Source organism: Leopardus geoffroyi, chromosome B3, assembly GCF_018350155.1.
Source record: "Leopardus geoffroyi isolate Oge1 chromosome B3, O.geoffroyi_Oge1_pat1.0, whole genome shotgun sequence".
NCBI classification, from domain to species: Eukaryota; Metazoa; Chordata; class Mammalia; order Carnivora; family Felidae; genus Leopardus; species Leopardus geoffroyi.
This window is the reverse complement of record NC_059337.1, coordinates 45975497-46003490: the sequence shown is the minus strand read 5'-3', so window position 1 is coordinate 46003490 and position 27994 is coordinate 45975497. Positions and strand designations below refer to the sequence as shown.

Genomic DNA, 27994 nt, shown 5'->3' with positions numbered 1-27994 from the left:
AAAGTACCTTCACCTAAAACATAACCTTGTGGAAATTAATTAATGCATGTAAATTACCTAGTAACAACGCCTAGCCCATGTAAGTGTTCAATTACCAGTAATTTCTGTGATGACTTATACTCCTGTTTAACATGCGTGACACACAGTAAGCAGGTAATATAATTCCTCTAATGTTGTTATTTATGTTTTTCAAAATTATTTTTGGCTAATCTCACTCCTTTCCATTTCCACGGAAGTTTTAAAATCAGTTTGGTAACTTCTACAAAACAGAATGCTAGGATTGTGAAAGAAAATGTGTTGAATACACAAACTACATATGGGGAGAACACACATAAGTTACCTTATTGAGGCACCGGGGTGGCTCAGTTGGCTGAGCGTCAGACTCTTGGTTTCGGCTCAGATCATGATTTCACAGTTCATGAGTTCGAACGCTGCACTGGGCTCTGCACTGACAGCATGAAGCCTGCTTGGGATCTTCTCTCTCCTTCTCTCTGCCCCTCCCCTGCTTGTACATGCTGTCTCTCAAATAATAAATAAAATTTTTAAAAATATTTATTTTTGAGAGACAGAGCATGAGTGGGGGAGGGACAGAGAAACATGGAGTCACAGAATCCAAAGCAGGCTCCAGGCTCTGAGCTGTCAGCACAGAATCGTACGTGGGGCTCAGATCCACAAACTGTGAGATCATGACGTGAGCCGAAGTCGGATGCCCACCGACTGAACCACCCAGGTGCCCAGGATAAAACTCTTCTAAACCCTTCTCGGAGGTGACTCTCTAGTTAACAGAATGAAAACAAATTTCTGTAATATATAATATTAATAATACTAAGATTTCACAGCTTAACCAGGACAGTTCTGAAAGCTCTGGATAAAAGCTCCTAAAGCTGACAAAGGAGTCCCCCTTTGCCCATTCCTGAGTGGTTCAACTATATAAAGTCATTCACCACTAGTTAACTAGAAAATCACACTAATCAGAGCATCTCACCTGCGCTGGCAAAAGATGGGGTCTCTAAAACCGAAATAACATGTGTTTGAGCAGTGATGAGGAAAACTCTATTACCCATAAAAATGCCTGCTGCTCTTCAAAGAGCATTTGTTCCCGTCTACTCTGGGCTCTATGTCTATATTGACTGTCAATGCCACCTGTACATATGAATCATCTCGGAGAACATTTGTGGAAAAATATGCCTAGGCTCCAGCCACAAATGTCTGGGGGTAGGGCCCAGGCTTGACAACTAACCTTACCCCGCTCAGATCTCCAATTTTGTCCAGTCAGCAGTTGTACCAGTTCATTTCTCTATTTAACCAGCAACCTTTCCAAATTGAAATACTCAGTTGTAGAGGTGAGAAGGGCAGAAAAGGTTATGAAATCCAGAGCAATACAAAAATGCCAGCTTCCCAAAAGGCCGAAGACCAGGGTACTGTGCCTGCCCACACCACCCAAAAGTCTGAGCCATCTCATGAGCACGACCATATCCACCCACAGACATTTACAAGAACTTCTGCAGAGACTCCTTCTCAAATCAAAAGGTGGCCTCAGAGCGATCCCTCGTTCCATCTTTCCCTTTATATGAGAATTCAAACTGCTGAATTATCTAAGAATCTAGACCTTTTGGATTATTATTCACTGCTGCATACAAAGGAATATGGAAGGCTTTAAGAGGTGGTATTCAGAATTCACCTTGAAGGGCTTTCCTAGAAAAGATGCCTTAAAAAAAAAAAATCTTAAAAGTCTGTGAGCTTAGACGTTAACTCTGTAACACTGTAACAGAGCACAGTACCCAGCTACCAAGGTGAAGAATCGGTCAGATTTATTTCCTAGGAACAAAGACCAAAAGGCTGCCTTTAGAGCTCTAAACCTAGTCAACGATTTTGGATTTAACACCAGAAAGGGCTGGAGGACTAACATCTAAAAAGCTGGAAACAAAGACACATACACTTCCAGGTGTGGATTTTTATTTTCACAGAGACAACAATGCCTTCCCACATACAAGTATTTACAAAACCCAACTGATTCACCAATCTAGAACCTGGGTTTTTTCCAGTTCTCAACATAGTTGGGAACATGGAAACATTAGTACCCACACAACTCCCAGAGGTGGGATTTATCCACCAAATAGTGCAGATTACCTACAAGTGCACTTACCTGCACAACTCAGTCTAAAAACCTCAGTGATACAAACCTCATGGCCAAGGTTTCGTTCATCTATTTGGTTTCATACCATGCAGACCTGAACAAGTGTGCTGCTACACTAACCTGAAAATCGGCTCTCATTTTACAATTAAAAAGGTTCTCAACGCTTTAGCAACTATACAGAATAGGAAGGTTTATTTCAAAAAAGAGTACATTTTTTTAAACCAGGATACACAGATGCACTTAATGTAACAGTACCTTCTGCAAAAATAGGTTACATAATACTCAGAAATGCAAGGAACAATCTTATTCTCTAAAAATTAGACAGCAGACGTTTTAAGCTTCAACAGCCTTCAAAATGGAGGCTGAAAATGCTTGGTGACAAGAAGGAACTCTAGAGCCTGACACCACGGAGCTAATGCTGCAAATTAAACTACTACCACACAGCTGCAAACTACTCTTTATATTCACACAGAGTTCAACAAAATGGTTTTGATTCCATCCTTTCAAATGTGTCTCGGTGCTGCAAGAAAAAAAGTTGAATGATACACAAAACTATTAAAAGTTACAACGGAACTATTTAAACATCTTCTCCAAAATTGAGAAAAGCAATCATGTTAAATTTTAAAAAAAGAGAAAAAAAGAAAAGTCTGACAAAACTCTCAAGCAAGTCAGAGGTCCTCTTCGTAAGTAGTCAAGTAAAGTTTACAGGAGATTTCAATAAATTATCTTGAAACCATGGCAGAGAGCTAATTTTCAGAATCGTCGTGGAGGTCCACCCTTAAATGGCTTAAATCCGGAGCCACTTCCTCTTGGCATGGAATTGCCACTGATTTGTACAATTCTATTAATTGGGGATGCATTACTGAAAAAGGTTTAAAAGAAAAAACTGTCAAGAACAAAAGAATAAATTATAGCTAATACCTATAAAGTGCTTATCATTTACCAGGCACTGTTGTTCTTTGTATTTTACCCATATTAAATAACATTCTTTTCAACAGTTCTGTGAGGTAAGTACCATTTACAAACTCCTCTTTATTGATGAGGAAACTGAGATCTGGAGGCTAAGTGACTTGCTCAAGGTCACAGCTAATAAATGGGGGAATGAGGACTTAAACTTGGGCACTCTTGGGGCGCCTGGCTGGCTCAGTTGGTTAAGCGTCCGACTTCAGCTCAGGTCATGATCTCACAGTCTGTGAGTTCAAGCCCTGCATCAGGCTCTGTGCTGACAGCTCAGAGCCTGGAGCTTGCTTCAGATTCTGTGTCTCCCTCTCTCTCTGCCCCTTCCCCACTCATGCTCTCTGTCTCAAAAATAAATAAAAACATTTAAAATAAACAAACAAACAAACAAACTTGGGCACTCTTGCTTCAAAGTCCCTTCCTCAGAGTAAGCCATTTACTGGTGTGCACATGAATGGAACAGAGCAGCAGCCCTCAGAGTGTGGTCCCCAGATCAGCAGCATCAGCATCAATGAGGAACTTGAACCACTGAGCTACAGGACATTGTCACAGCAATATTTTTGGATTCTGGAGGAAGGTTGATTTTTTATATGTTTAATGCAACATAGTAGGTACTAATGAGAGACGCAAGAAAAAAGGCACACCAAAAAAACCTACAACCAATTTGGGAGATAAAAACCGATGGTAAAACGCTTTAAGTAGGATAAGACCAAAGCTTGTGGCTTTGGAACCAAGTAAATGGTGTATGAAAACATTTCTAACAGTTAAATTTGTAAATAGTATGCGTAACGGAGAAGGAAAAAGACTAATTTGAGAAGCTCAGATAGAAGCTGAAATGAGGAAGAAAGCATAGCTACTATAACTCTTCTTTAAAAACAGAACCACATTTACATATTTATGCTAGGAATGAAGAAATGTAAAGATGAGGCCCAGTCTAGGTGAATGAGATGAACAGTGGCACCAACAAATTAAAAGAAGCTAGAGACGACAAATGGAACGTGAAGATCTGAAACAGGAGAGGAATGAGTTTGCCTGTGACCCTGAATTTAGAGAGAGAGCAAAGTATTTACATAAAGATCATAATACAAAGCTAAATATAGAGTGGTGTTTAAAGTTCAACCATCTGAAGGAGCCGGCAAAGGAAATAAAAAAGGTGAGGAAAAAAATATGATGCATTAGAAAACATGTGGGTCACAACAAAAAGGAAAAGCAGCAATGAGAAACAGTGCTTAACTGCCAAGGAGCTCGAGAACTCAGAAAATAAAGAGATATAGATTAATCAAGAAAAAAGGCATTGGTAACCTTTAGACCCAAAGACAGAAATGAGTGATGAGGCTGTGCAGGCCCAAATATAATAAACACTCACTCAAGTCTGATGGTAGAAGTGACCAACAGAATAGCAGTAACTGAGATCACTGAGTCAAGCCCTCTGTTCTAAGACAGGGGAATGGGAAAGAAAGAAGGGCAAGGAAGACCGGAAGAGGCCAAAGACTTGCCAGCTGAGGGGCCATGATGGATGTTAGTGCACAGGGAAAATGAAGCTCATCTCTTAGAATATACACAGGCTTTGGGTTAGTTAACTATCCAAAAGTTTTGCTAGACCTATTTGAAAAGGAAGGAAGCAGAATATATTTTGTTTCCTCTTCCTTTCCAGAACTTTTAGGAGTGACAGGCACTGAACAAGATCATGACTCCAACATGAAGTTAATGTTCATCATCTACTGGTTTCTAAGACACACATGTACCTGTATCTCGATCCATACGGCAGAATGCCAACGTAAACTAACAAATTACCATTAGCTGCCCTACATAAAATCTCTGGGAGATTTTGAGTTAATATGGAGAAATGTTTGGGCAGGGCAGGGCTAGGGCTGTTTGTTACCAGCTGCAATTTAATCTCTCAGAAATTATTTTGCCCTTTAAGGAAAGGACAAAGGTTTGGATATGTGCTGCCAGAAAAGTCTTAACCGAATAACTACTTACCTCGCATGTTGGGTTATCATGCCCGCTCCTGTCCGGCCATCACCCATTCGCCTTGCATCATGATAGCCAGGCCCTTGAGAAGGTGGACCATGCCACTCTTTCCTTGGTCCACTTGTGTCCCGTCCATGGCGTTCAACCACATGTCGCTCTTCAGGATAGTGCTAAAGAATCACATATTAAAAGAAAGGTCATGATACCCTCAGCCTCATGCCAACTCACTATGTTGGTGTGCTCTTAATGTCGGAAGCAAATCAATATGATGTCTGAGAAGAAAACTGGTGAATGATACAAGAGGATATGCAAAGGGTTTCCAACTACTTCATACTGAGAAGCTGCTCGGGCTTCAGGGCAGGGTAAGGGGGCAATGATTCAGCGCTGTCATTTCTATTTCCATACCTTCTAGCATGCATGTCCTTCATGACTTCGAGTACTTCTAGATATGCATATCATGCATTGATTTATAGGTATGTAAGAAGGCACAGTGAAAGGTCAAAATCTGAAGACAAATCAAGGTGGGGTATATGCTCAACACTCAAACAGCACAGAGACACGCGAATCGCCGTCTTATTTCACACGGTACTCATCAATGCTATGACTCTTACAAGGTCTTACATACATGACGAGAAAAGCAGAGTAGTGAACATAAAGAAACAAAAGCCACAGAACTAAGAATCCAAGAAAAGCAGAGTCAAAAGTGACAATACTTAGTCTACAGAAAATAAAGCTGAAGGTACTCTACATAGGTGTAAATACTGGCAGAACAACATACATTATGAAAAACAGAACTGTCAAGGCAGGGACAGGATCTCCTCTCAGAACAACTTTTCTGAATGGATATCTGAATACAGGGGCTACTCTGTGAGACTGCCTTCCTTAAGTGTTACTCTAAATAGGGCAGATGTCTGGATTATACACCCCATCTTGAAAGTTATGTTCAGGGCAAAGAAATCAATGAACTGATCCACTGAACATTTCAACTTACTTAAAACATGAAAGCTTATAATGCACTCCCAAATCCATTTCATAAGTGCTCTGGATGAAATGGAAAGTGTATAGTGGTATAGCTAGAATGTCAAGGGATTAAAAAAATTTCCAGTCAAGTATACCGCTACAAAATCGAATATGTATTCAAATACAAAACAGAGCTTCATACTATAATGCAGGTTGAAGAATGGACACACACACACATTTCAGAATTCTTTTTTGTGTATAATTTAGGAAGATTTTCTATTTGTGCTACTGTCAACTCATATGCCAGTATTTCATCAATAGAATGCTTTCAGATTCGTTGAAAGGTCATTTGAGTTGTTAAGAGATGAAGATACTTCGCTTTGGCCAGGTTCATTAACTTCCAAAATAATCAAGTCAATAAAGTATCACAAGAATAAAAAGCAATTTAAAAATATGAAATATTTCACTCACCTACCTTTAGAATTAAAAGAAAAAGACACAAAAATTATATCTCAATTTTACACTATAAACTACTGAATGAACAAGGAGAGGACTGGACAAAAAAAAGGAAAAGTGAAAGGGAAACACAAGTAGAGGCCAAAGATTTTTGCATCTAGTATGAAAGCCTCAATTTCTTAAAGAGAAATAAAACATTCATTCACTAGGAAGGCTCATCTACAAAATTTAATAATGCTCAAATTTCAGTAGGAATTTTAATAAAAATGGCATCAGATTTTCAGGGCTAGTATCCTACTTCTTTGTAGTGATGTTCAATTACTGACAGTAAAATATGAAAAATTTTAAGATCTTTGATAGAAACTAGTCTCCCAATCATTCTAATCTAATCCAGGCTTCATCAAAATTTTAAGTCCTTGGGGCACCTGGGTGGCTCAGTAGGTTGAGCGTCCAACTCTTGATTTCAGCTCAGGACGTGATCTCACGATTCCGAGAGTTTGAGCCCCACCTTGGGATCTGTGATGACAGTATGGAGCCTGCTTGGGATTGTCTCCTCTCTCTGACCCTCCCACGTGCTCTCTCTCTCAAAAATAGACAAATAAACGTTTAAAAAAAAAAAAAAAACTTAAAAAATAAGTCCTCTGAATTTATTACAGAAGAGTGGACAATAAACTCTCAAGCACTTACCTGTGTTCCACTTCCTCGGTCTGTGATTACGCCTCTGTCTCCCTCTCTGTTTCCATAGCTGGAAGTACTGCTGCGATTCCCAGGGGGAGCCCCTCTCACACTGTGTCCTGATACTTCCCTCCCCGATCGTTCCGGCCTTTCAACTCTGTTAAACAAAACCCAAAGATATCTACAATCAAAATTCTTTTACACCTTAAAAAAAATTTTTTTTTAATTTTTTTAGGTTTTATTTATTTAAGTAATCTCTACACCATGTGGGGCTCGAACCCCCAACCCTGAGATGAAGAGTCGCATGCTCTTCCAACTGAGTCAGTCAGATGCCCTAACATCTTTTTTCCCTAAACCCAAATGCGTTATGTACCACCAGCCAGACACTGAAAAACTACACAAATACCTTGCTTCCCGTTTGTCAGTGGACATGCCGCCATCACTTTTCCAGGTGGTTGGTCTGGATGGATTGGGCCCTGCTTCTCGAGGATGTCTAGGGTGAGTGATATCAGGCCTGTCATGGATGATTACCGTTCTCCTCTCATCTCGTTCTCCCCGGACTTCTCTCCTGTCCGTTTCTCTAAGTTCATTTCTTGGTGGTGGAGGCTCATTTCTTCTGGAATCACTGAAATTTTTGGGATACCTTTCAAAACCTGGATCTTCTCTTCGTGCAGTAGGACGTGTTTTCTTCCCTTCACTTTGACCAACAAAGCGTTCTCGCCTGTTGATTATCCAAAACAAAGAACACAGGTCCTGAGACGTACTTATTTGGCCCTATTTTTCTTAATTTTATTTGCATAACTTACAAAAATTACACTTCTTTAAAAATTAACTTAAGGCAAAGCCACCAAAAAAGCCACAACTATTATTATAATCAATAACTTATATTCTTTTAAAATGAGCTAAATGTTTGGCATGAAAATTGTTTTTTAGCATCTGGGGGAAATTACATCAAACACTCTAGTGACTACCAACCTGAAGGATGTCATACTGTTCTTAACAGTTGAGGCACATCCAAAGCTAACAGTATTCCCACCTAGTTTTAAACAAAGTTAAAAAGATAAAGCCAATCTACCTGACCTTGTTATAGTGGCCTAGTAAAGCTTTTTTTTTTTTTTTTTTTTAATTTATTTATTCAAGCAATCTCCATACTCTGTGTGGGGCTTGAACTCACGACCCCAAGATCAAGAGTCACATGCTCTACCGTAGACTGAGCCAGCCAGGTACCCCAAACTAATTTTGAACACTGAATTCTAGCTACATAAACTAATTATGTGAATTTATTAAATTAATGAAAACAGAAACCAAACACACAATTTGTTCTGAACACTCAGGCCTGACCTGTTGTACTTAAGTTTTAATAGAGAACCAAACATATCATTAGCAAGGCTCATGTACCAAATACAGTCACTTTCAAAAAGGCATCTACCTTTCAAAAGATGATGACTGTACTGTTGAACTCTCAGGAAACCTGCTCCTCTCTCGGTGATCAAAGTCATTAAATCTGTTCTGCTGGCGAGAATAGTCAGATCCATGGCTGAATCGTGCATCTGTATCTAGAGACAACTTTTTATTCTCGCTCCAGTAAGGATCATCTCGCCTTGAAGAGAAATATTTGCTCATTTATATAAATTAGTTTTATAATAAACCAACAACACTTATTTGGAGTCATACATACCACATGCTAGGAACTGTGGACACAGAAGGCTAATAAACTCAAGACACAGAACACTGTTACAAGAACAAGCTAGCAAAGAATTAATTATCAGACTGCATGAAGTCCTATAGTGTTAGAGGAAGTTCACAGGCGAGGAAATAGTTGAAAAATGGTCTGTTTTAAAATTCGTAAATGGAAAAAACAGATACCATTTTATAATAAAATTCTAACAATGTTTTCAGTTATGTTTAATTTTGGAAGTTACACAGGTAAGTCCCAAGCACAATTCATTCATTCCATGTATTTTTCAACACAACCAACTAAATCTCATAGAATTTATGAGATAAAAAATTAAATAACTATATATATTTTGAAAACTACTAAGCAGCATGAACACAAACAGACAACCCAAGTTTGTAACTTCCAAGTTTATCTGCATTAACCTGTAAGAATTTTCAAATGGGTCTGAGTTTGAGAAGCATCACGGAAGCCCAGTATAATCATGTATTTCCAGTCATAATGGAAAAACATGTGCCATCAGGAAGGGAAAGGGAAAGAGAGCAGACTCTTCCTACTTGACAATGCAATGGATCCACTCCAGTCCTGCAATCATTCCCATCCCTACTGATCATGACCTTTTATTCCAGTGACAGTTGCCTGTAGTTTCTAATTCCCTGGTCAGTCTTAGTTTAAAAGGCATAAGGTAACAAATGTAACTGTTAAAGAAGAAAGCAGGCAACTACCTATGATCTACATCACGTGGGCGTTTCAAAGAATTCCTTTTTTCTTGTTCATAACGAAGCTGCTGCTGTTGCCTTCTCAGTTCCTCTCGTTCTCGAGCAATACGTTCAGCTTCCTTACGACGTTCCTTCAGACAACACAGAAGGAAGAACCAACCAATGCAAAATGAAAACATAAGGTAAGTACATGCGCAACCTTGTTTTCATCCTGTCATTAAGAAACCACCATAGGCAAGCACCAGGCAAAACACATACCTGGGACAAATACATAAACAAAACTGACTTCAGAAATCAGTAATCTAGACTATGGCTATTGTTCTGCAACATTTAAAAATAACAGAGATTGGGTGGTGAAAGCTGGCAAGTAATTGGGAAGGTCAGATTCAGTTTCATCATTTGATTGAAACAAAAGCACCTAAAGGGAATTAGAAATAAAGTTCTAAATATGTATGGAAACTAAATGCTTTGATGCAATTCTGCAAAGAGAGGCATTATTTCCTTCCAGCCTTGGGAAATCATTCCCACTCTAATATGTAAGGAAATAAGTTATGATGTGCTGAGACTGGGATAGTGACAGAGCCTGGATTACAACTACTCTGGACTCATAGTCCTATGCTCAGACTATTAGGCTGCCATGATATTGCAGAGCTCGAGTTACTACCAATTGGCCAGAACAAAGTCACTGCTAAATGTATTTTTAACTAGCACCTAACTGATGGTTATCTTTCAGGGGCACTCAATAAATGCTCATCAGCTGAACTCATTCTATAGAAGCTTTACAACAAGTAAAGCAAATTTTAGGGCAAAAATCACAGGGTTTGAAAAAGGTCAGTTATTTAAGATGAAAAGATTTTCTGACTGCACCTGTTCAATACGAATGCGTTCCCTTTCCAAGCGTTCGCGTTCCATTCTCTCTCTCTCTAGTTTTTGCCTTTCAATTTCTAGGCGCTCTCTCTCTCTCTGTAAGCGTTCCCGTTCTTCCCGTTCACGAATTATTCTAATGCGTTCTCGCTCTCGACGCTCTCTTTCTGCAATCTCTCTTCGTCTAACAAAAATCAGTATTTAGAAATACTTAAATTATGCTAGCACTGTGTGAAAGAGAATAGCTTTTGAGTTTGAATTTTTCCTTGTGGTTGGCAAGTTTAAACTTCAACTCAATCTAAGTAGTTTTAATGTAATTGGAAAGAGAACTCAAAATAAAACTTTAAACAGATTCCAATGCTGTCATTTATTTATTAAGATTGTCAACTGAGCAGCTGAATTTTATAGAGTAGTTGCCTCTTAGAGGATTCCTGTTTAAATAAAAATCCCACTATAATAATAGCCCATTAGTTAATCAACATTTTAATAAGGACATATTCTACAAATATGTTTACAAAACTACAACTTCTGTTTTTGACAGGAAATTTTCCAGTAGCTAGTATGTGTTCTATCTCCTTAAACAAAGTAGACCTTATTTTGGTGACTTGGGATCATATCCATCAACATGAATTATAGCAGATGCTATATATAATAAAATGGTTGCCCTTAAGGGCTTTTTTGCTGTTCACTAGCCCGTGATTCTTTGAGTCAGGAGGCAGTTGAAATGTTTGCTGAACTTAATGAAGATAACGTATCGGGACTTTTCACATTTCTGTCATCCCCTCACTCTAAGGCCCTCAGTGTGCTCTATCAGCATGTCTTCCTCTAGCCACCCAGTGGTTCTCAGTGGGTCAGTACTGCTCCCATGGAAATCTGAGGGGCATTTTAAATTATCCCAATGACCATCGGGGCCATTAGCAGCAGCACTGAGTGAATGGGGACCAAGGATTCTAGATAGCTTACGCTGCATGGAATGGTCAGATAGTTCAGCACAGGAAAAAAATCTGTCCAATATTCATTATACTTTCAAATGTCATAATGGACATTCATGTCATGAAAACAAAACAAAATCACCTTTAAAAAAACTGGAGCCTAAAACTTCACTCATTGTGAATACATGCTAGGTTGGTTGGTTTGCATGGTTGCATGGTTGGAAGGGTTTTATATACACTAAAATTTCCAGGAATGCAACTCCATGTCAATTAGAAGGAAAATTATACTTTCTTAAGACCTTCACCAAGAGTCGTTCACCATTTCAGAAATCATGTTGTAATGCCAACACCACTCCTGGCATTTGACTTACCAAAACGACACACCAATATCAGTCTGCATTTGTAGCTGTCACATTCTCATTGAATCTAAAGAGGGTTGTAAACATCTGACTACTTCATTAGGTCTTCTAGAGAGTCGTGCCTAAACATTCATATCTGGAATATATGCTTCATTATAATTTACTTTTATTTCTCCTTTGTATTAGAATTAAGGCATTATATTGGTTTTTTGGAAATTATTTGCATAGGCATATAACACATTTGTAGGCCTATTATGCATCAATTACATTTCAGCAGAGTAAAGAGGACGCTGCAACTTTTTTTTAACATAACAGGGGTGCTGGTCTGATAGGCATGAGAATCCCTGCTCTAGCAGCTCCCACGCTCTCCTCCTGATCTGTCATCTAAATAGGAAGCTCAGCATATTAGGACTTCATCAAAAAAAAGCAAATGGATTCTGAGCAATGCGAGGATTATTTCTCTCTAATAAAGTGTGTGGCAATCACAGTACTATTTAAGTCATCACAAGTGTCTGGTAATTCCTGACGCTCCTGTGAACGAATAGATGAAATCCCATGATAAAAGACCTCTCAATGAGACAGGTTAATATTTGGAAATTTATATTATAAAACACTATCACAAGAATATTTTAAGTGGCATCAAAAAATTGACATATGAAAGCAAACTGGCATTCATGGCAAACTGTTCAGATAGATACTGCCACTAAAAATTGAAAATGTTTTGTTTTGTTCTCTGTTTTAAAAAGAATGCTTGCTTTGAGACAGAGCTTGAACACATTAAGGTTCACAAGGCAAAATTCCTTCACTTCCCTTCAATTTCCAGAAATCTGGTTTATAACTAGTGTTAAAGATGTACCTACAGGTAAAGACAGGTATAAAATAGACACTTGAGAACCTATAGATTATGTTGAGGCTATCTTATGTCACCATCATTTTTCCTTTAAAATGTTTTTCATGGCGGCAGCTTTGGAGTAGAGGAAAGAGCATTGGACTTGGAGTCAGAAGACTTGGGTCTGAGTCCCGACTCTGCCACTTATTAGCCATGTGGCATTTGGAAGAGTCTTTTAGCCTCTCTGGGCCTCCATTTTTTCAATCAGATAATGGGCACACCTAACCGTACAGAACAGCTGAGACAGAGAGAACAGATGGAAAGGTACTTGGTAAATTACAAAATGCTATGCAAACTTAAGAAATCATTAGGTTTTACTGCATTTCTTAAAAGCGGCAAACAGCTTTCTTGGGAATACAATTCCTAGGAATCTGGTTTGTAACTAGTGTTAAAGATGTACCTATAGGTAACGACAGGTATAAAAGAGACACTTTTCCTACCTTCGAAGTTCCATTGCTCGTCGCAATCTTTCAAAGCGAACTAAATGCTCTCTTAGTCTTTGTTCCTTCATCTTTTCAAAAGGCAAGATGTCTTTCCTTCTATAGTCTTTGTCCCTTTTTTTATCTAGGCTAGCTCTCTCCTTTTCCTTGCTTCTTCCATGAATCTATAAGAAAAAAAGTGTAACAGGACCAGAAGTTAAAATAATGTGGAGTTTTGGTTTTCAAGTTCAGCTGGTCATTTACAAGGCTTTAAAAGAGTAATGACATTCTATTTTTCTTGATTTTCAAGTTATAGAGATACCGAATTATCTTCTTTTGAAAACAGCAGAATAGTACACGGCAGCCCTCTCAGAGACTTACTTTCTCATATCTTCCTCTTCTTGATGGCCTACAATGATCTCCTTTAGTTTGGTCTAGTATTACCATATGTCCTGGACTCTTTGAACCTAAGAGGAAAAAAAAAATTACATAAACAAATGTCTAAACACTATCTCATTAAAAAAGACAGTAACTATCATGTAAAAATGCTGAAATCTTAGATAGCCAGATATTCACAACATAGTGCATGAAATAAATAAACCTACTTATTCTATGAGAACTTAACTGCAAATAGTCTTTAAAAAGAGCTCAACCCACAAACATAATTACTTTCAGTGATACCAAAAGATCCCAACTCTTATGGAAACCAATTTGACAATCAATTTCATATTAAAAAAGAAAAAAACAAAAACAACAAAAGATCCCAACTCAGTCACACAGCTATCAATGACCATAAAGGGGCTTAGACGGAAGAACACACTTGTTTCCCAAGGGTACAAAAGAAGACTTCCCCTTCTACCACAGTGACACCTAACAACGAAGTTTAAATATTTATCTGGACTGGGATCTCAGGTTTTCCCTTCCACTGTAAAAATGAAATGGTAGAAAGCATTAGAAAGGGATTGAGAAGAAAGATACATAAGCATACTTATTCGCTTCTTTTCTTCACTTTTTTTAATCGACTCTGAAGTTTGGCCACTTGATCCATTATCATTCTTCTCATCTTTACCTTCTATTTTCTTAGTATCCTTGCCTTCTTTTTTTTCACATTTCTCAGATGACCTTTTCTCTTCTTTTTTCACAGAGGCTTGTGTCCTGATCATACCACCCAGGAAAAACACGTAATGAGAACTTTTGCAGCAATTTTCCAAAAAAGTCTAGTCTTATCAAAAAAATAAATCCTTACTTGCTACTTCTATCACTCATGTTTTTTTTGTCTCCAGAACTTCTTGAACTACTCTTTTCATCATTTTCTTTCTTCAATTCTTTCTTAGAAGGATCACCTTTAACCTGAAAGGTTTAAACAGGAAAAAAAAAATCAGTATGTTTTAAGGTTATGTTTCAGATCACAAAAAAGTATGTTTTGGGGAGCAAATGTGGAAAAAACAGAAGTAAAAACATAAAAATAATACTTAAAAACTATTCCAAATTCTACTCTCTATGGGTGTAAACTCTTTAAATTGAGCACTGCTAGCCCTCGAAGTAACCTCTGTTTTATATACATTTAGGCAAGCTTACTTTTTCAACAGAAATCAGCTGTCCATGCAGCTCAGTGCGATGAAGATGTGCAATACATCTGGATACCTCTGTGCTTGAAGACATAGTTACAATGCCATAGCACTTTGCCCCAGGACTTCGAGCATTTGTAACTACCTTTGCACTCAGAACCTAGAATATAAAATAACACTTGACAAAGTTTTACAACTTTACCACAACATACATTTCTGAATAGATCAAACTTCAGAACTAATACTAATCAAATAAAAGGATATATTCAGGATACATGAATTTGTGATGATGGATACATTTTGGATATATATTATTATTTTGGTTCACATTCTTGTGATCATTATCTACTTTGCTTATAATACAAGTACTCAGTAAATATCCAGGGGAAAAATCTAAAGCATCAAAAACCGGGCTCCTGGATGGGTCAGTCGGTTAAACGTCCAACTCTTGATTTCGGCACAGGTCATGATACCACAGTTCGTGGGACTGAGCTCCATGATGGGCTGTGCGCTGATACCACAGAGCCTGATTGGGATTCTCTCTCTCCCTCTCTCTTTCTCTGGTACTCCCCCACACCCTGTCTGTCTGTCTCTCTCAAAATAAACATTTAAAAAATAGCGTCAAGGGGCACTTGGGTGGCTCAGTCGGTTAAGCATCCGACTTCGGCTCAGGTCATGATGTTGCAGTTCCTGAGTTCCAGCCCCTCCCATCGGGCTCTGTGCCGACAGCTCAGAGCCTGGAGCCTGCTTCCGGTCTCCTTCTCTCTCTACCCCTCCCCCTCCTGCACTCTGTCCCTCTATGAAAATTAATAAACATTAAAAACAATAATAAAAAAATAGTGTCAAAAAGCAATTGTAATCTACTTGTTTTGTGTTAAATTTTTCAACTCTAGGGGCGCCTGGGTGGCGCAGTCGGTTAAGTGTCCGACTTCAGCCAGGTCACGACCTCGCGGTCCGTGAGTTCGAGCCCTGCGTCAGGCTCTGGACTGATGGCTCAGAGCCTGGAGCCTGTTTCCGATTCTGTGTCTCCCTCTCTCTCTGCCCCTCCCCTGTTCATGCTCTGTCTCTCTCTGTCCCAAAAAAAATAAATAAACGTTGAAAAAAAAATTTTTTTTAAATAAAAAATAAAAAAAAAATTTTTTTCAACTCTATAGCCAAAATACAGCAGTCACATCAATGCAATAATGCCACAATTAATGAAAGCAAAGAAATTAATATTCTCAATTGCATTTGGGCCAAAATTCCCCTATCATAAGCCCACCCTGAATCAATTAGAGGAATAAAAGATGTAATTTTCTAGAAAGTTTCTAAATGAGTGTTAGCAATTTTCTCCAATGAGTTACTATAAGAAATTTCAAAAAATGAATAAAGAACCATCCACATATAAAAAAGCAGTCTTAAAAACACACCCTACAAAAACATACTCTAAAAAGATACACTTTGAGCTTTAAAAATATACACCAATATAAAAGTGACAAAGAATTTCAATTCTATCAAAGTCAAGAGAAACAGGGATGGATGAGTAGGAAGAAAAGTGGCAGTACAATCTAGTGCTGAACAAAAAGAGAGACAGACATTAATGCCAAAACGAGATAAACAGGGAATTTAGGAGGCTGGGTGGTGTGGATGGCTTGAAACTATCAGCATTTATCTCAAGTCTGGGAAAGGCAGACTTGCCCCAACAACAACTTGGTTTTAAAGCCCAATGTCTTGTTATAAAAGTACACGGTGTCCTTATATAGTTTTAGTCCTAAGAAATGACAGCATTAAAAAACTTTTTAGATCTCTAACAATAAATTACTGAAAACAAAATAAAAAATAAACCAAGGCTGATCACAGGACTACAGTTCTCAGTGTTGTATATCTGACACCTATAAGAATCCTTAACACTCAGGCAACTCTATATTAGAAGAAGAAGAAAAAAAAGACTTCTGAAATCAACAGATTTTTATAACATTCATGAATGGTTATTCACCAATATTGGTCATTAATTTAACAAATATTTCAAAGCCTACTGCATGCACTTAAAGTATAGCAGATGAAGTCCCTGCTATCAAAGAGACTACACTGGAGGGGTCAGTTAAGAGTCCAACTCTTGATTTTGGCTCAAGTTATGATCTCACAGTTCCTGGGACACAGGGATCGAGCCCTGTGTCACGCTCTGCGGGGACAGCACGGAGCCTGCTTGGGATTCTCCCTCTCCTTCTCTCTCTGCCCCTCCCCCACTTCTGTGTGCATGCTCTCTCTCAAAATAAACATTTAAGAAAAAAAGAGCTTACACTGGAGTAGATTACATATGACATATAATGAAAACAAAAATATAAGGCAGAAAGGAGTGAGTGCCCTAAGGGATACAAATCGACTACAATGCAATTCAACAACTATTAATTGAGTATTTAATGCATTTAATTATTGGCTATTCTTCTGTTAGATCTTCCCTTTATATGCCAGTATATATTTTTCTGATGAACCAACCACAGTCGACCCTCCCCTTCTGCTCTCTTGGCAACTCTTCCATCATAGCACATATCACAACTTCTGATGAAGGATATTTTCACCAGTTTTACATTTTTTTCCACTACTGTACTGGAATCTGTATGGTGACAGGTGTATCAGTTCCCACCCCCACCAAATTCTATATCCCGTTGTCTAATATTTTCCAAATGACTAGATTAGCCTTAGATACTCTAGTTCCTAGAAAAATCATGATGAATGTGATGAATAACTCAGTCCTTGGCTGAAATGGGCTTAAAATATGAGCTTTTAGGGGCGCCTGGGTGGCTCCATCAGTTGAGCGTCCGACTTCAGCTCAGGTCATGATCTCACAGTCTGTGAATGTGAGCCCCGCATTGGGCTCTGTGCTGACAGCTCGGAGCCTGGAGCCTGCTTCGGATTCTGTGTCTCCCTCTCTCTCTGCTCCTCCCTCACTCATGCTCTGTCTCTCTCTGTCTCTCAAAAATGAATAAACATTAAAAAAAAAAAAAAAAAAGAAAACTATAATATGAGCTTTTAATACAAAGATCCCCAGGCTCAGAGTGAGATTATAGGACGAACTCTACGTTACCACAGAATTCAATAATTATGCTTAAACCAGTCCTAAGAAAAACAAAAAAACTGGAAGGTTTCATATAATATTGTTTTGAATATAATTCCTTTCAAATGGAGACACGAGAAAGATAAACAGGTAAAAGCAGCGTACCTTTCCATATTTGCCAAAAAGGTTCTTCAAATCAGCAGCTTTGGTATTAGAAGAAAGTCCACTAACCCAGATATTTTTAGTTGAGCTTCCACTGCTACCACTAGTACTACTTGTACTGCCTAGAACAAATTTAATATCAGACATTTTAGTATCTCTACTGGAATTTTTTTTAATAAAATGATTAGATCCATCTTCTTTCAAAATTATAGAATTATCTTTTGACGTAACTAAATCTAAAAGCACAACCTTGCTGTATCAAAATCCTATGAATTTGCTATTATTAAAATCAAACACAACAGACGATACAACTAGTGAGGAAACAAATCTGAACATCTGTATAGTTTCTACTGCATGCGTTAAACTGAAGTGGGTAAAAAATCAGTTACAGGTCTTGACTTTGACTGTTAAGTTTAATAATTTATACTCTACCACTGCAATGAATATAGACAACTGGAAAGCAGTCATCTAGAAATGTACGGATTGCTTAATTACCCACATAGGTCCTGGGCTTTAGATCCTGAGACATTGGGAGTGCAAAAGGGAACAGTCAAAGGAAGGGATAAACCATATTCAAAAATGTAAATGTTTAATAACAAAGACTAACCAACAGCTCATCTTCATTCTCTGGTAGAGAAAGAATAAAACAGGAATTATATGCAGCTAGATAACTCTGGATTTAATAAAAAACAATCTTCTAAAACAAAGTTATTAATAAGAATAAAATCAGAAACCTCAAAATTCTTTAGAATAGGTAAATGGTTATACGAATTATTTCTGTACTACCTCCATACACAAAGTAGGCTGTCATACACCTAAGTACCATTTCTTGGAATACAGGCCTAGTCAGTCACCCCCCCCACCAGTGCTTTTCTTCAAATGTGCTGTTACAAAAGGGAGCTTTCATTCATTTGACTTAATTTGCAGAACAATTCTTACCCACTTTAAGGAAAAAAAGTATGTAAGCAATTAAAAGTAACAATTTTTATAACTGCACGTTATTGTAAGTAGAAAGAGTAAAATTTTCAATGCTTTAAAATATTAATGCCACAGGTTTTAGTTGAAAAATTACTGTCCACGTAGACTTATGAAGAGACGACACATTTTAAATATTAATGGCTGCTGCATTTCTACTCTTAAAAACTACATTTATCAAAGGATCGATTTTACGAAATGCTAACTAGAAGACTGAGTATCTTTTTTTATGTTAACAGTAACATTTGGGCCCAGGTACTTCTCTTAATTACAGAAAAAAAAAATTTCAATAATAGAAAAAAGTTAACATTTAAACAAGACCACTAATCTTCTGAATTTAAAGGGTAACATTCAATAAATCTATTAAATTTTGTCCATTAACCAAAACTGTAAAAGGATGTGAGTATTGCAATTAACTGTCAATTTAGTACACAATCACTTGAAATTCCAACTATTAAAATTACCAACAAAATAACACTAAATGAACCACAAAAAATCAGATAACATTCCTTATTTATTCACTGAAGAGGCATTCTAGGACTTTGCAATACCTGATTGGTGTTATTTCCCTTAAAGTGATTTTTCAGAAAACAGGAAATGTTTTTCAAGTAGACAGCATATGTACAAGAGGAAACTATAGTGCAACAGCCATGAGAGACCCAGACATCCCAGTAACAGAAAGTAACCAAATATTGTATCTTTAAGCTTGTAAGAATTTAAAATAAAACGAATTTCCTACATAAAACTCCTATCGACCCAAAATAAGTCAAATCAAGAAGCAAATTGTAAAGAATCAAAAATACCCTATACTGGCTATGTTAACAGAAGTGTGCCCTGATTTAAACAATGAAAAAATAAAACCAAATGTTAGAGACTGATTTTCTTTTAAATATTAGACTCCACAAATATATGCAAATATCATTTATGGCACATTTCCTACTAGACAGAACAGGGAGAAAGTTGGTGCATATGGGTTGCAAATGACTACAACTAAAGATAAAATATTTCTAAAATTATAAGGCAAGAAAATGAAGTATGTTTTGTATTAATATTCAACACAGGTGCTTAGAACACAATGTTAAAAATACAACTTTTAGCATACTCCTACCAGTTTACAAATTAATTAAAACTTAACAACTCAATAACACCAAGAGTTTGCCAAAATCTATTTAACTCAACAGTCTGCACAAAAGTCATCCAGAAATTTTAGTATGTATATTTTAAATGACTAAACGTCAAAGGAAACCCCAGGCAATTATTATTTTTTAACGAAAATACGCAATTTACCACTGAAATAAATAGGAAAAAAATCCATTACCTTTGTCATCTTTGGATGATGTCTTGCTGTCTTTAGATTCCTTTGAAGAGCTAAAGAAGCAAATCACCAGAAGAAAATTGAAAACAAAAAAATAACCCAAAAAAACCAAAAATCGAACAGCTTGATATTGACTACATTTCAAACTAGTGCTATTCACACAAATTAACAGTTCCAAAGGTCTAGATTAGGTTATTTGAACAAATGATTCCCTTAGGATTCTTGCACTGATTTTCCCCAAGATGCCTGAAGATCTAGATTTTCTGACAATTCTATTCAGTGGATATATGGCCATCTTCTCCAGATTTCAGGACTGGGACTTGACTTCATTTTGTGTTCTTAGGACTGATAGTTGTTCATTAACCATCATCACAAGGATTTTTAAAAATAAAACACAAAAAAATTGTCAATTTGAAAAAAAAAACAAAAAACAACAAAAAAAAAAACCAAATATATGCTGACAATTCGACAATGCAATCAGTAGGACACACTGCATATTACGAAGATCTTGAAATTTTTTTTAAAGTAACTTATGACGGTCAAAAATATTATAGGCAGGATCATAAGTACTAATTACTGTACATGGTCTTGAAGCCACCCCCTTAATGTAGAGTGATCTTATTGAATGCTGGAATTCAGTATCGTAAAGAACTGACATAGAAAAACAAACCTCTTTGCTTGACCAGAGGCCCCAGTAGACGAGGGCCCTTTCTTCAAAGTATCCTTTTCTTTGTCTCCAGATTCTGCTTTCTTAGAACTTTCTCTGGCTTCCTTCTCGACAGGATCCCCCTTCACGCAGTCTTCCTTCTTACCATCTTTATGGTTCGCATTCATCTCATAATCCTTGCTTTCCTTCTCCGGGCTCTGTGCAATGGCGTCCTGCCCATCTTTTGGCTTACTTGCTTCAGAATCTGTAATTTTCACATTTTTACCTGTTTCTAGGAGGTCATCACCATCAAAATCCAGAGTGATGGCATCTTCAGCCTGGATTGTGACCGAGATGTTGTCATCCTCAGCTTCTTTCACAGTCGCATTAGCTTCCATCTCTTCATGAGCTGTGTGATCAGCCTCAGCTAGGTTCCCTTCTGAAGGAAGAGGTTTAGATACTTCTTGTGTACCATCACCAGAACCTGCTATATCTAAGAGGATTTAACAGGAATAAATATGGCAAAACAAGAAGTTTAAACAATTTCATATTCATAAGCTAGAATAGGACCTAGAAAATATAAAGCCAGTTATTAGCACTGATGGAAGGTTAGGGGAAAAAAAACACAAGGGTATTAACTAACATAAACAATCCTTTACCCAGGATCACTTATTCTTCATGGAAAAAAATGATCTCTACATACAAATACCAAACAACAAAAGTGAGGAAATGGTTCCATCCTGAGGATACCAGCTCTTCATTTGTGGTTAGAAGTTAATGGCATATGGAAGACGTTTTTCCTCCATGAGATAGTGACAAATGTGCAGATTTGTTATTCAATGTTCCAATCATCTTGGGTTTAACCCTTGTGACCTTCAGAATTCCCTTGGTGACGTCTTGAAAGGTCACAGTCTGAGGATATCAATCAGTCTTCAAAGTTTTTCAGGGCCCCATCTTTTTCACTCTTCTTATTCAATTCTTGGGTAGTCCAGAATCATATGGAAAACTGCTACAGAAGGCTCCAAAGATGGCCTGCTCCATAACGTTCAGGAAATTGGTTATTTCCAGTCTTCATCCTGTCCAGTCAGTCCCGCAATTACCGTTTTTGAAGATGTCTTGCATTCCCCCAAAATAGAAAGGCTTCAGGCATGTGAGATTTTCAGTCAGTAGCTTTACTTCGTCATCATTTTTAGGCCTTTAATTCTGCCTTGCTTAGAACCCTGCTCCATGTCCTTTCTAGTCCAAAGTAGGATCCTTTGACTTCCATCCAAGAACTCTTCCATGATAACCTCGTACTGACAAATGTATTACTACTGATGTCCCTGTAATTGTATTGGATGAGACAGTTCTCCTAAACTATGAAAACTGTCAGAAGGCTATATGAACGTTTCTCTATGTAGCAAACAAAACGTCAGTCTCCTCATCACCCATTTTTAGGACCGTTCATACAATTAATTGTCCGTTACACTCCAATAAGCACGTATGAGTTACTGCAGTGCCAGTCTTAAGGATGTTATCAACTTACCGTATGCTAGAAGTTATTGTAAAAAATAAAGTTAAAATTGGGTTAAATAAAATATGGCATTGTCCACTACAGTAACTGATATGTACCATTAAGTTAGAACATATCTTAAATGTTAAAAAGAAAATTAAAACCAATTGAAAAATGAAATCAAGATGCTAACTTAATTCACTAAATTGATAAATTTGAAAATAAAGTCATTTCAAAAATAAGATTTCAAATAAGGAAGGTTTTTGTTCTCACATAATTTACTATTTTTCTAAATGTCAGCAATTTTTAAACTCTACTTGGCATCAAACATACCTTTCTCATTTTCTTCTTCCTCACCATCCTGAAATTCAAAGAATAATCAAATGTAAAATGAATTCACTTAAAACTAGATTTTAGTAATAGCATAAAATCAGTCAAGTTAAACTGGTATATAATTTAGTAACATTAATTAGGGACACCTATCACTAGCATATATAGGATCTTCCAATCAGAACCAGAGGCCAGTTAGAGAAATGTGGCACATGTCTGGTATATACGGTTTCAGACAAAACAGGTAAATCTATCAATAATCAGATCATCAATAAACTGTATTAGTTTCAGTATTCAAAACTAGTTTATATAAATCTGAATCTTACTCACATCAAGCAGTTGCCAAAGGACTGACCTGATTATCTTATGTGACTCCATTCAAAAGCACTTTTAGGGCATACTATTCAAAAGTAGTACCAGAAAGTATAAATTGAAGACACATACTTTCAAGGGCTTAAATGCATATTAATAAAACAAACAAACAAAAACTCTTTCCAGGTATCTCAGAATCAAAGGGAAGACTACAAGAGCAGTTATCTTCAAATTACTCATTCCTCTGATCTGCTAAAAATTAATTCACAGCAGCCATATACACCCTGGAGGCCAACTACTTTTAAAAAGGTGTTTGCACAATAGGTAATCAAAAGAGTAACTCACACTTTTTTAAAAATATGACTGATTTTAATTTTAAAATATGTGATCTCCTCACCTAATCTAAAATTAAGGATGTACTAGCCTGAAAACAGGAATACTGCAAGGGGATTTTCCCTTTACCAAGCAAATAGTGCAAAAACCACTGAAGTAGTCATAATCACACCAAGATAAAACCAACATTTTCCCATTAAAGATCTTAACAAATAACGAAATATGCATTTAATCTCAGTAAAGGAAAAAAAAAAGTGAAGGGATGTTTTAACATAACTTTTAAAATAAAAGCAGAGTAGAGGCACCTGGGGGGCTCAGTCGGTTAAGCGTCTGACTTCAGTTCAGGCCATGATCGGACAGTTCACGAGTCTGAGCCCTGTATCAGGCTCTGTGCTGACAGCTCAGAGCCTGGAGCCTGCTTTGGAATCTGTGTCTCCCTCTTTCTCTGCCCCTCCGCCACTCTATTACTCTATTTCTCTCTCTCTCTCTCTCTCTTTCTCTCACAAATAAATTAACATTTAAAAAATAATAAATAAAATAAAGTAAAAGCTGAGTAGAAGTAGATTATTTTCGGTCACAGTGGTATGAAGCTAGCACATACAAAACCTTAGAGTAGTGGTTCTCAAACTTTGAGTCTGTATCAGAATCTCCTGGAAGGCTAATTAAAACAGTTTGCTAAGCACCAACCCAGAGTTTCTAATTCAGGTCTGGAGGCAGGGCTTGAGAATCTGCATCTCTAACAGGCTTCCAGGTGATGCTGATGCTATTGTCCAGGGACCACACTTTAAGAACTACTGCCTTAGAGTGACAGCCCAGTAGTGAAAAAAGACTTAAACTGAACTGTAAATAAAACTTTAACTGGCATATTTATTTATAACACAATTTTAGATTCATAGAAAAGTGTGCGTTCTTTAAAAATGTCAAATATTTTACCATATGCTCAAACTTACATCTGGCAACAACCATATTTCTAAGAAATCATTTTAACAGATTTTTTGACTTTAAGCTAACATGTAAGTGCCCCAGTTAGGAAACGCCCAATTGTTTTACACACTAAAGTGTATGAAGGAAACTACAAACACTGAAACAACTAAGCCACAAGCTTAGGAAGTAAAAGAGTCCTGAACAAGTAGGTTATTGATTCATAGCAAAGTGAATCTTATTATCACTTAAGTCTGCGACATTATGCTCTGATAACTCTATTGTTGCTCTGGACCACAATGCTGAACCAGAATTTAGTTTCAATCATTATGTTTCTAATCTGCAACATTTGGAAAGGAAAGAGAAATGCTTTCACTTGGGTGGCATGACAGGCAATGGCAGCAAGGAAAGGATGGGTGAGACCAGAATTGGTGATTTATCTTTCTCTTTTAGTTTAGTAATTTGTCTTGGGGGAATAAATATACTGGAATATCTTTAACTTTTAATTGGAAGAAGAACAAATTAACTTAAAGAATGCAACTTGCCTCTCCTTTATCTACCAACAGCAACACCACTTTCCAGTTATTCTTTTAGAGATGCGATACTGACAGGTTTAAGAAAAAATGGCCAAATTATCTCCTGTTTTAAACAGTAAAAAAATTTTAATTTTTAAATTAAAAAAAAAATTAAGTATTGTGTGTTTTGTAAGAAACAAAATCCTGGGGCTCCTGGGTGGCTCAGTTGGTTAAGCGCCCGACTTTGGCTCAGGTCATGATCTCATAGTCCGTGAGTTCGAGCCCCGCGTCAGGCTCTGTGCATGGATTCTCTGTCTCCCTCTGTCCCTCCCCTCCCATGCTCTCTCTCTCGAAAATAAATAAACATTAAAAAATATTTTTCAAAAAATGCTTTCTGCTGTAGTTCCACTAGTTACAAATGTGATTTCTAACTGCTAAAATAACTGGTAAGGTTTGCCTTACTTTGCTGAAGAGCTTTCAGATATTTATCCTAATTATTCAACATGTCTTCTGAAGGGTCTCATAATGTCAGTTTCTCAAATTAAAGGTAACACTAGCTTTACCACATATGCTTCAATGCCCCTAGAAGAGTCTGACCCGGCTTCTAGAAAATAAAACCAACTACAACACAGGTGAAGCACAAAAACAACTAGGGTTAGTAGAAAAGATGAGCCACGTATCAGTGCAGGTTTCGCTGCGCAGTATGTGCAGTAAACAAAGTTCTGCTAAAGTCAAACCAAAAGCCCTAAATAAGCCTAAAAATCTTTGTAATACGGAAACAAACCAAGAAATACAATGGGAGATTTTTCTTGTCTAAATGATACATAGGATATGCATTTTCTCTGAAAACAATTTTCCTCCACTGAAAACAGATTGTTTTCAGAATGAGAAATATAGTAAGTAACAACAGTGTAAAGCATCCTTCCATATTAAACACTTTTTGAGCTTCTCTTGGAAAAAATGTAACATTTCACATATGAAAATGAAGCAAATGCTCTGTAAGGTAGGTACTCATGTTGTTTATCCTTATAGCAGGATCTACAACCCTCAGTCAAATGCCAAAATTCATATACAAAGCTACATTCTCCCCACCCCCTCTCTCTCTCCTTTCCCCTAGGTTAATCTTGCGATACGTGTAACATGTGCTATGTCAGAAGACCGCTTCTAGAAAGCCTCCTTTCCCTGACTTGTATGTAAATACTATATTCAGCCTGATTTTAAAATAAACCTTCAAAATAACCTTAAGCCACCAACTGTCTGCTATCTATCTGGCAATATGCTAAAGATCACAGAAAACACAAAACACCTGGCATGTGATAAGCATTCAATAAATATTTATTGAATGAATTTACTGAATAATTGTGGTATAAGACACTACTATTTTCAGGTGAAGGGAATGAACTAACTGTTCATTTCCATGTACGTAACGGGCTTAGCTACAGCCCTGTGTGAGTATAATGGAATTCAGAAAACAAGATTTACTAGTGTGCAGTGATTTAGTGAAAAGAATTCTAAACCAGGCATCATAACACCTGGATATTTATCCTATCGTTGTCAACGAAACAGTTTCACTCATGTTATCCATGTAGGTGAATTTTACCCATAAAATAAGGGATAACATATGACCTAAATAAATATAAACATCTGAGTAAGATAATGGATGTAAAAAATTCTCTGTAAACCATAAAGCACTACATAAAAGATATTAGGGAAAGTTTTAGGGAGCAGATACAGATAAATCTGGCTTTAGGGGTACACAGAATTCATATGACAAAAAAAGGGTATCAAATTAGTGAAATATTAAGGGCAAAGGCAAACAGAAAAAGGAATATACATGGTGTGATTACCAAAGACTGAAGAGACTGAGATTAGAGGAAATTTTGAAGAATTACAGAATCAGCAAATATAAACATTTTTGAGAAAAATTCCCCCAAATTCTTAAGTAAAACAAGTATCTTCAAGCTAGTAAACAAGATCACAACCAGAATGCACATATGCTAAGTGCCAGGATCTATAATTAATCCTAACATCAATGCAGCAGGTAGGAATTAATGTTCACTTTACAGACTTAGAAACTAAGAGAATCCACCCAAAGTCAAAATATTATTAGCAACTAAAAGAAGCAGAATTAGAACCACATTCTTGGCTAACACCTAAAGGCCAAACATTTAAAGTAAGTAAGCCTGAAAACTGGCTTTAAATAAATACATTCCTATACAAATATACTGCCCATTTGCTTGTATCTTTAGGAACAAATAATAGAAGAATGTATCAGGAATTTAAAAAGTTTGCCATCAAGGGAATGAGTGGAGGGGACTTTTTTTGTGTGGATGTGAGTTCTACGCCCAATGTGGGGCTTGCACTTATGACCCTGAGATCAAGGTTCACATGCTCTAGCAAATAAGCCAGCCAGGCACCCCAGAAGGGACTTTTCTGAATGTACTTTTCTCGTAGCTTTGATTTCGAAACCACATAAATACTGTAAATAATTATAAAATTAAATTTCCTAGTTTGAATTATAGACTCACAAAAAGTTACAGATTCAAGTTTTTTAAAAAGCACACCTTAATTATTGAAAATAAAATGAAACAAGTCAACCTAAGTATGTATGAGTTGGTGATATAATCCTATAGAGCAGAACTCGTCCAAAATACTAGTCTGTTCACTCCTAGAAGGGTATGTCTTTAGGACAGATATACTGGGGAGAAGTTATTTTCACTAATCTTTTTGGTAACAGTGTTGATATTAAGTTTCTAAGACTATTTTATGTGTACCATAAGACAAAGGAAATGATTAACTTGCAAGTATCCCTGTGACCTCAAAATGTATTTAACTTGAAAGCAAAAACAAACCAAAACACCACACACATTCCCTAGCACTGTACACTGGAAGAAAAGACCTAGAAGACATGAAAACCCAGCGGCAATGAACTACATCCCTACCACCGAGACTATTTTCTTGAAAACCATTTACCACTATAAAGGGAAAAAATGGCTAACGAGGTCTAGAGCAGAAAAAGGAACATCATAACATACCAGAAAGCAAGGAAGCAATCAAAGACTACTAGGATCATGTTGAAATGAAGAGGCTCTCACAAGCTACAGATACAGATGGGACAGTTTGAACACTGAACAAGGATAACTACAATGGACTGAAATACATCAAATACACTTAAACCCATGAGTTCAAAATGAAACTAAGGGAGAAAAAAAGGAAAAATAATAAGCTCATCAGTCAGTGATAAACCAGCTCATTATTCTCAAAACTGGTAAATAAAAGGAAAAGAAATGAGGCATAAGTATATACGCTGGCTTTCCCTTGTCAATGGTACCACTGGATAACCAAACAGTATGAGATATTTCTATTTCTAGGAAC

General features: G+C 37.1%; 1 protein-coding gene across 10 annotated transcripts in view; it reads right to left on the bottom strand.

Moving 5' to 3' along the window:
- Positions 1–2301: 2301 nt before the first annotated feature.
- SLTM (SAFB like transcription modulator) overlaps positions 2302–27994 on the bottom strand; it is a 45085-nt gene continuing 19392 nt past the window's right edge. For 4 of the 10 annotated variants that reach the window (XM_045449582.1, XM_045449585.1, XM_045449587.1 and 1 more), the window contains 16 exons: positions 22542–22569; positions 20741–21209; positions 20074–20123; positions 17784–17902; positions 14595–14744; positions 14263–14366; positions 14005–14171; positions 13398–13483; positions 13038–13201; positions 10421–10601; positions 9560–9684; positions 8589–8759; positions 7566–7880; positions 7172–7316; positions 5078–5238; positions 2302–2999 (listed from right to left, as the gene is read on the bottom strand). In XM_045449582.1, coding sequence (XP_045305538.1) covers positions 2891–2999; positions 5078–5238; positions 7172–7316; positions 7566–7880; positions 8589–8759; positions 9560–9684; positions 10421–10601; positions 13038–13201; positions 13398–13483; positions 14005–14171; positions 14263–14366; positions 14595–14744; positions 17784–17902; positions 20074–20123; positions 20741–21209; positions 22542–22569 — 2544 coding nt within the window. In that variant the 3' untranslated portion in view covers positions 2302–2890. Of the gene's footprint in view, positions 3024–5077; positions 5239–7171; positions 7317–7565; positions 7881–8588; positions 8760–9559; positions 9685–10420; positions 10602–13037; positions 13202–13397; positions 13484–14004; positions 14172–14262; positions 14367–14594; positions 14745–17783; positions 17903–20073; positions 20124–20740; positions 21210–22541; positions 22570–27994 lie in introns of all 10 variants that reach the window. The other 6 variants (XM_045449583.1, XM_045449588.1, XM_045449589.1 and 3 more) reach the window with 3 other exon arrangements.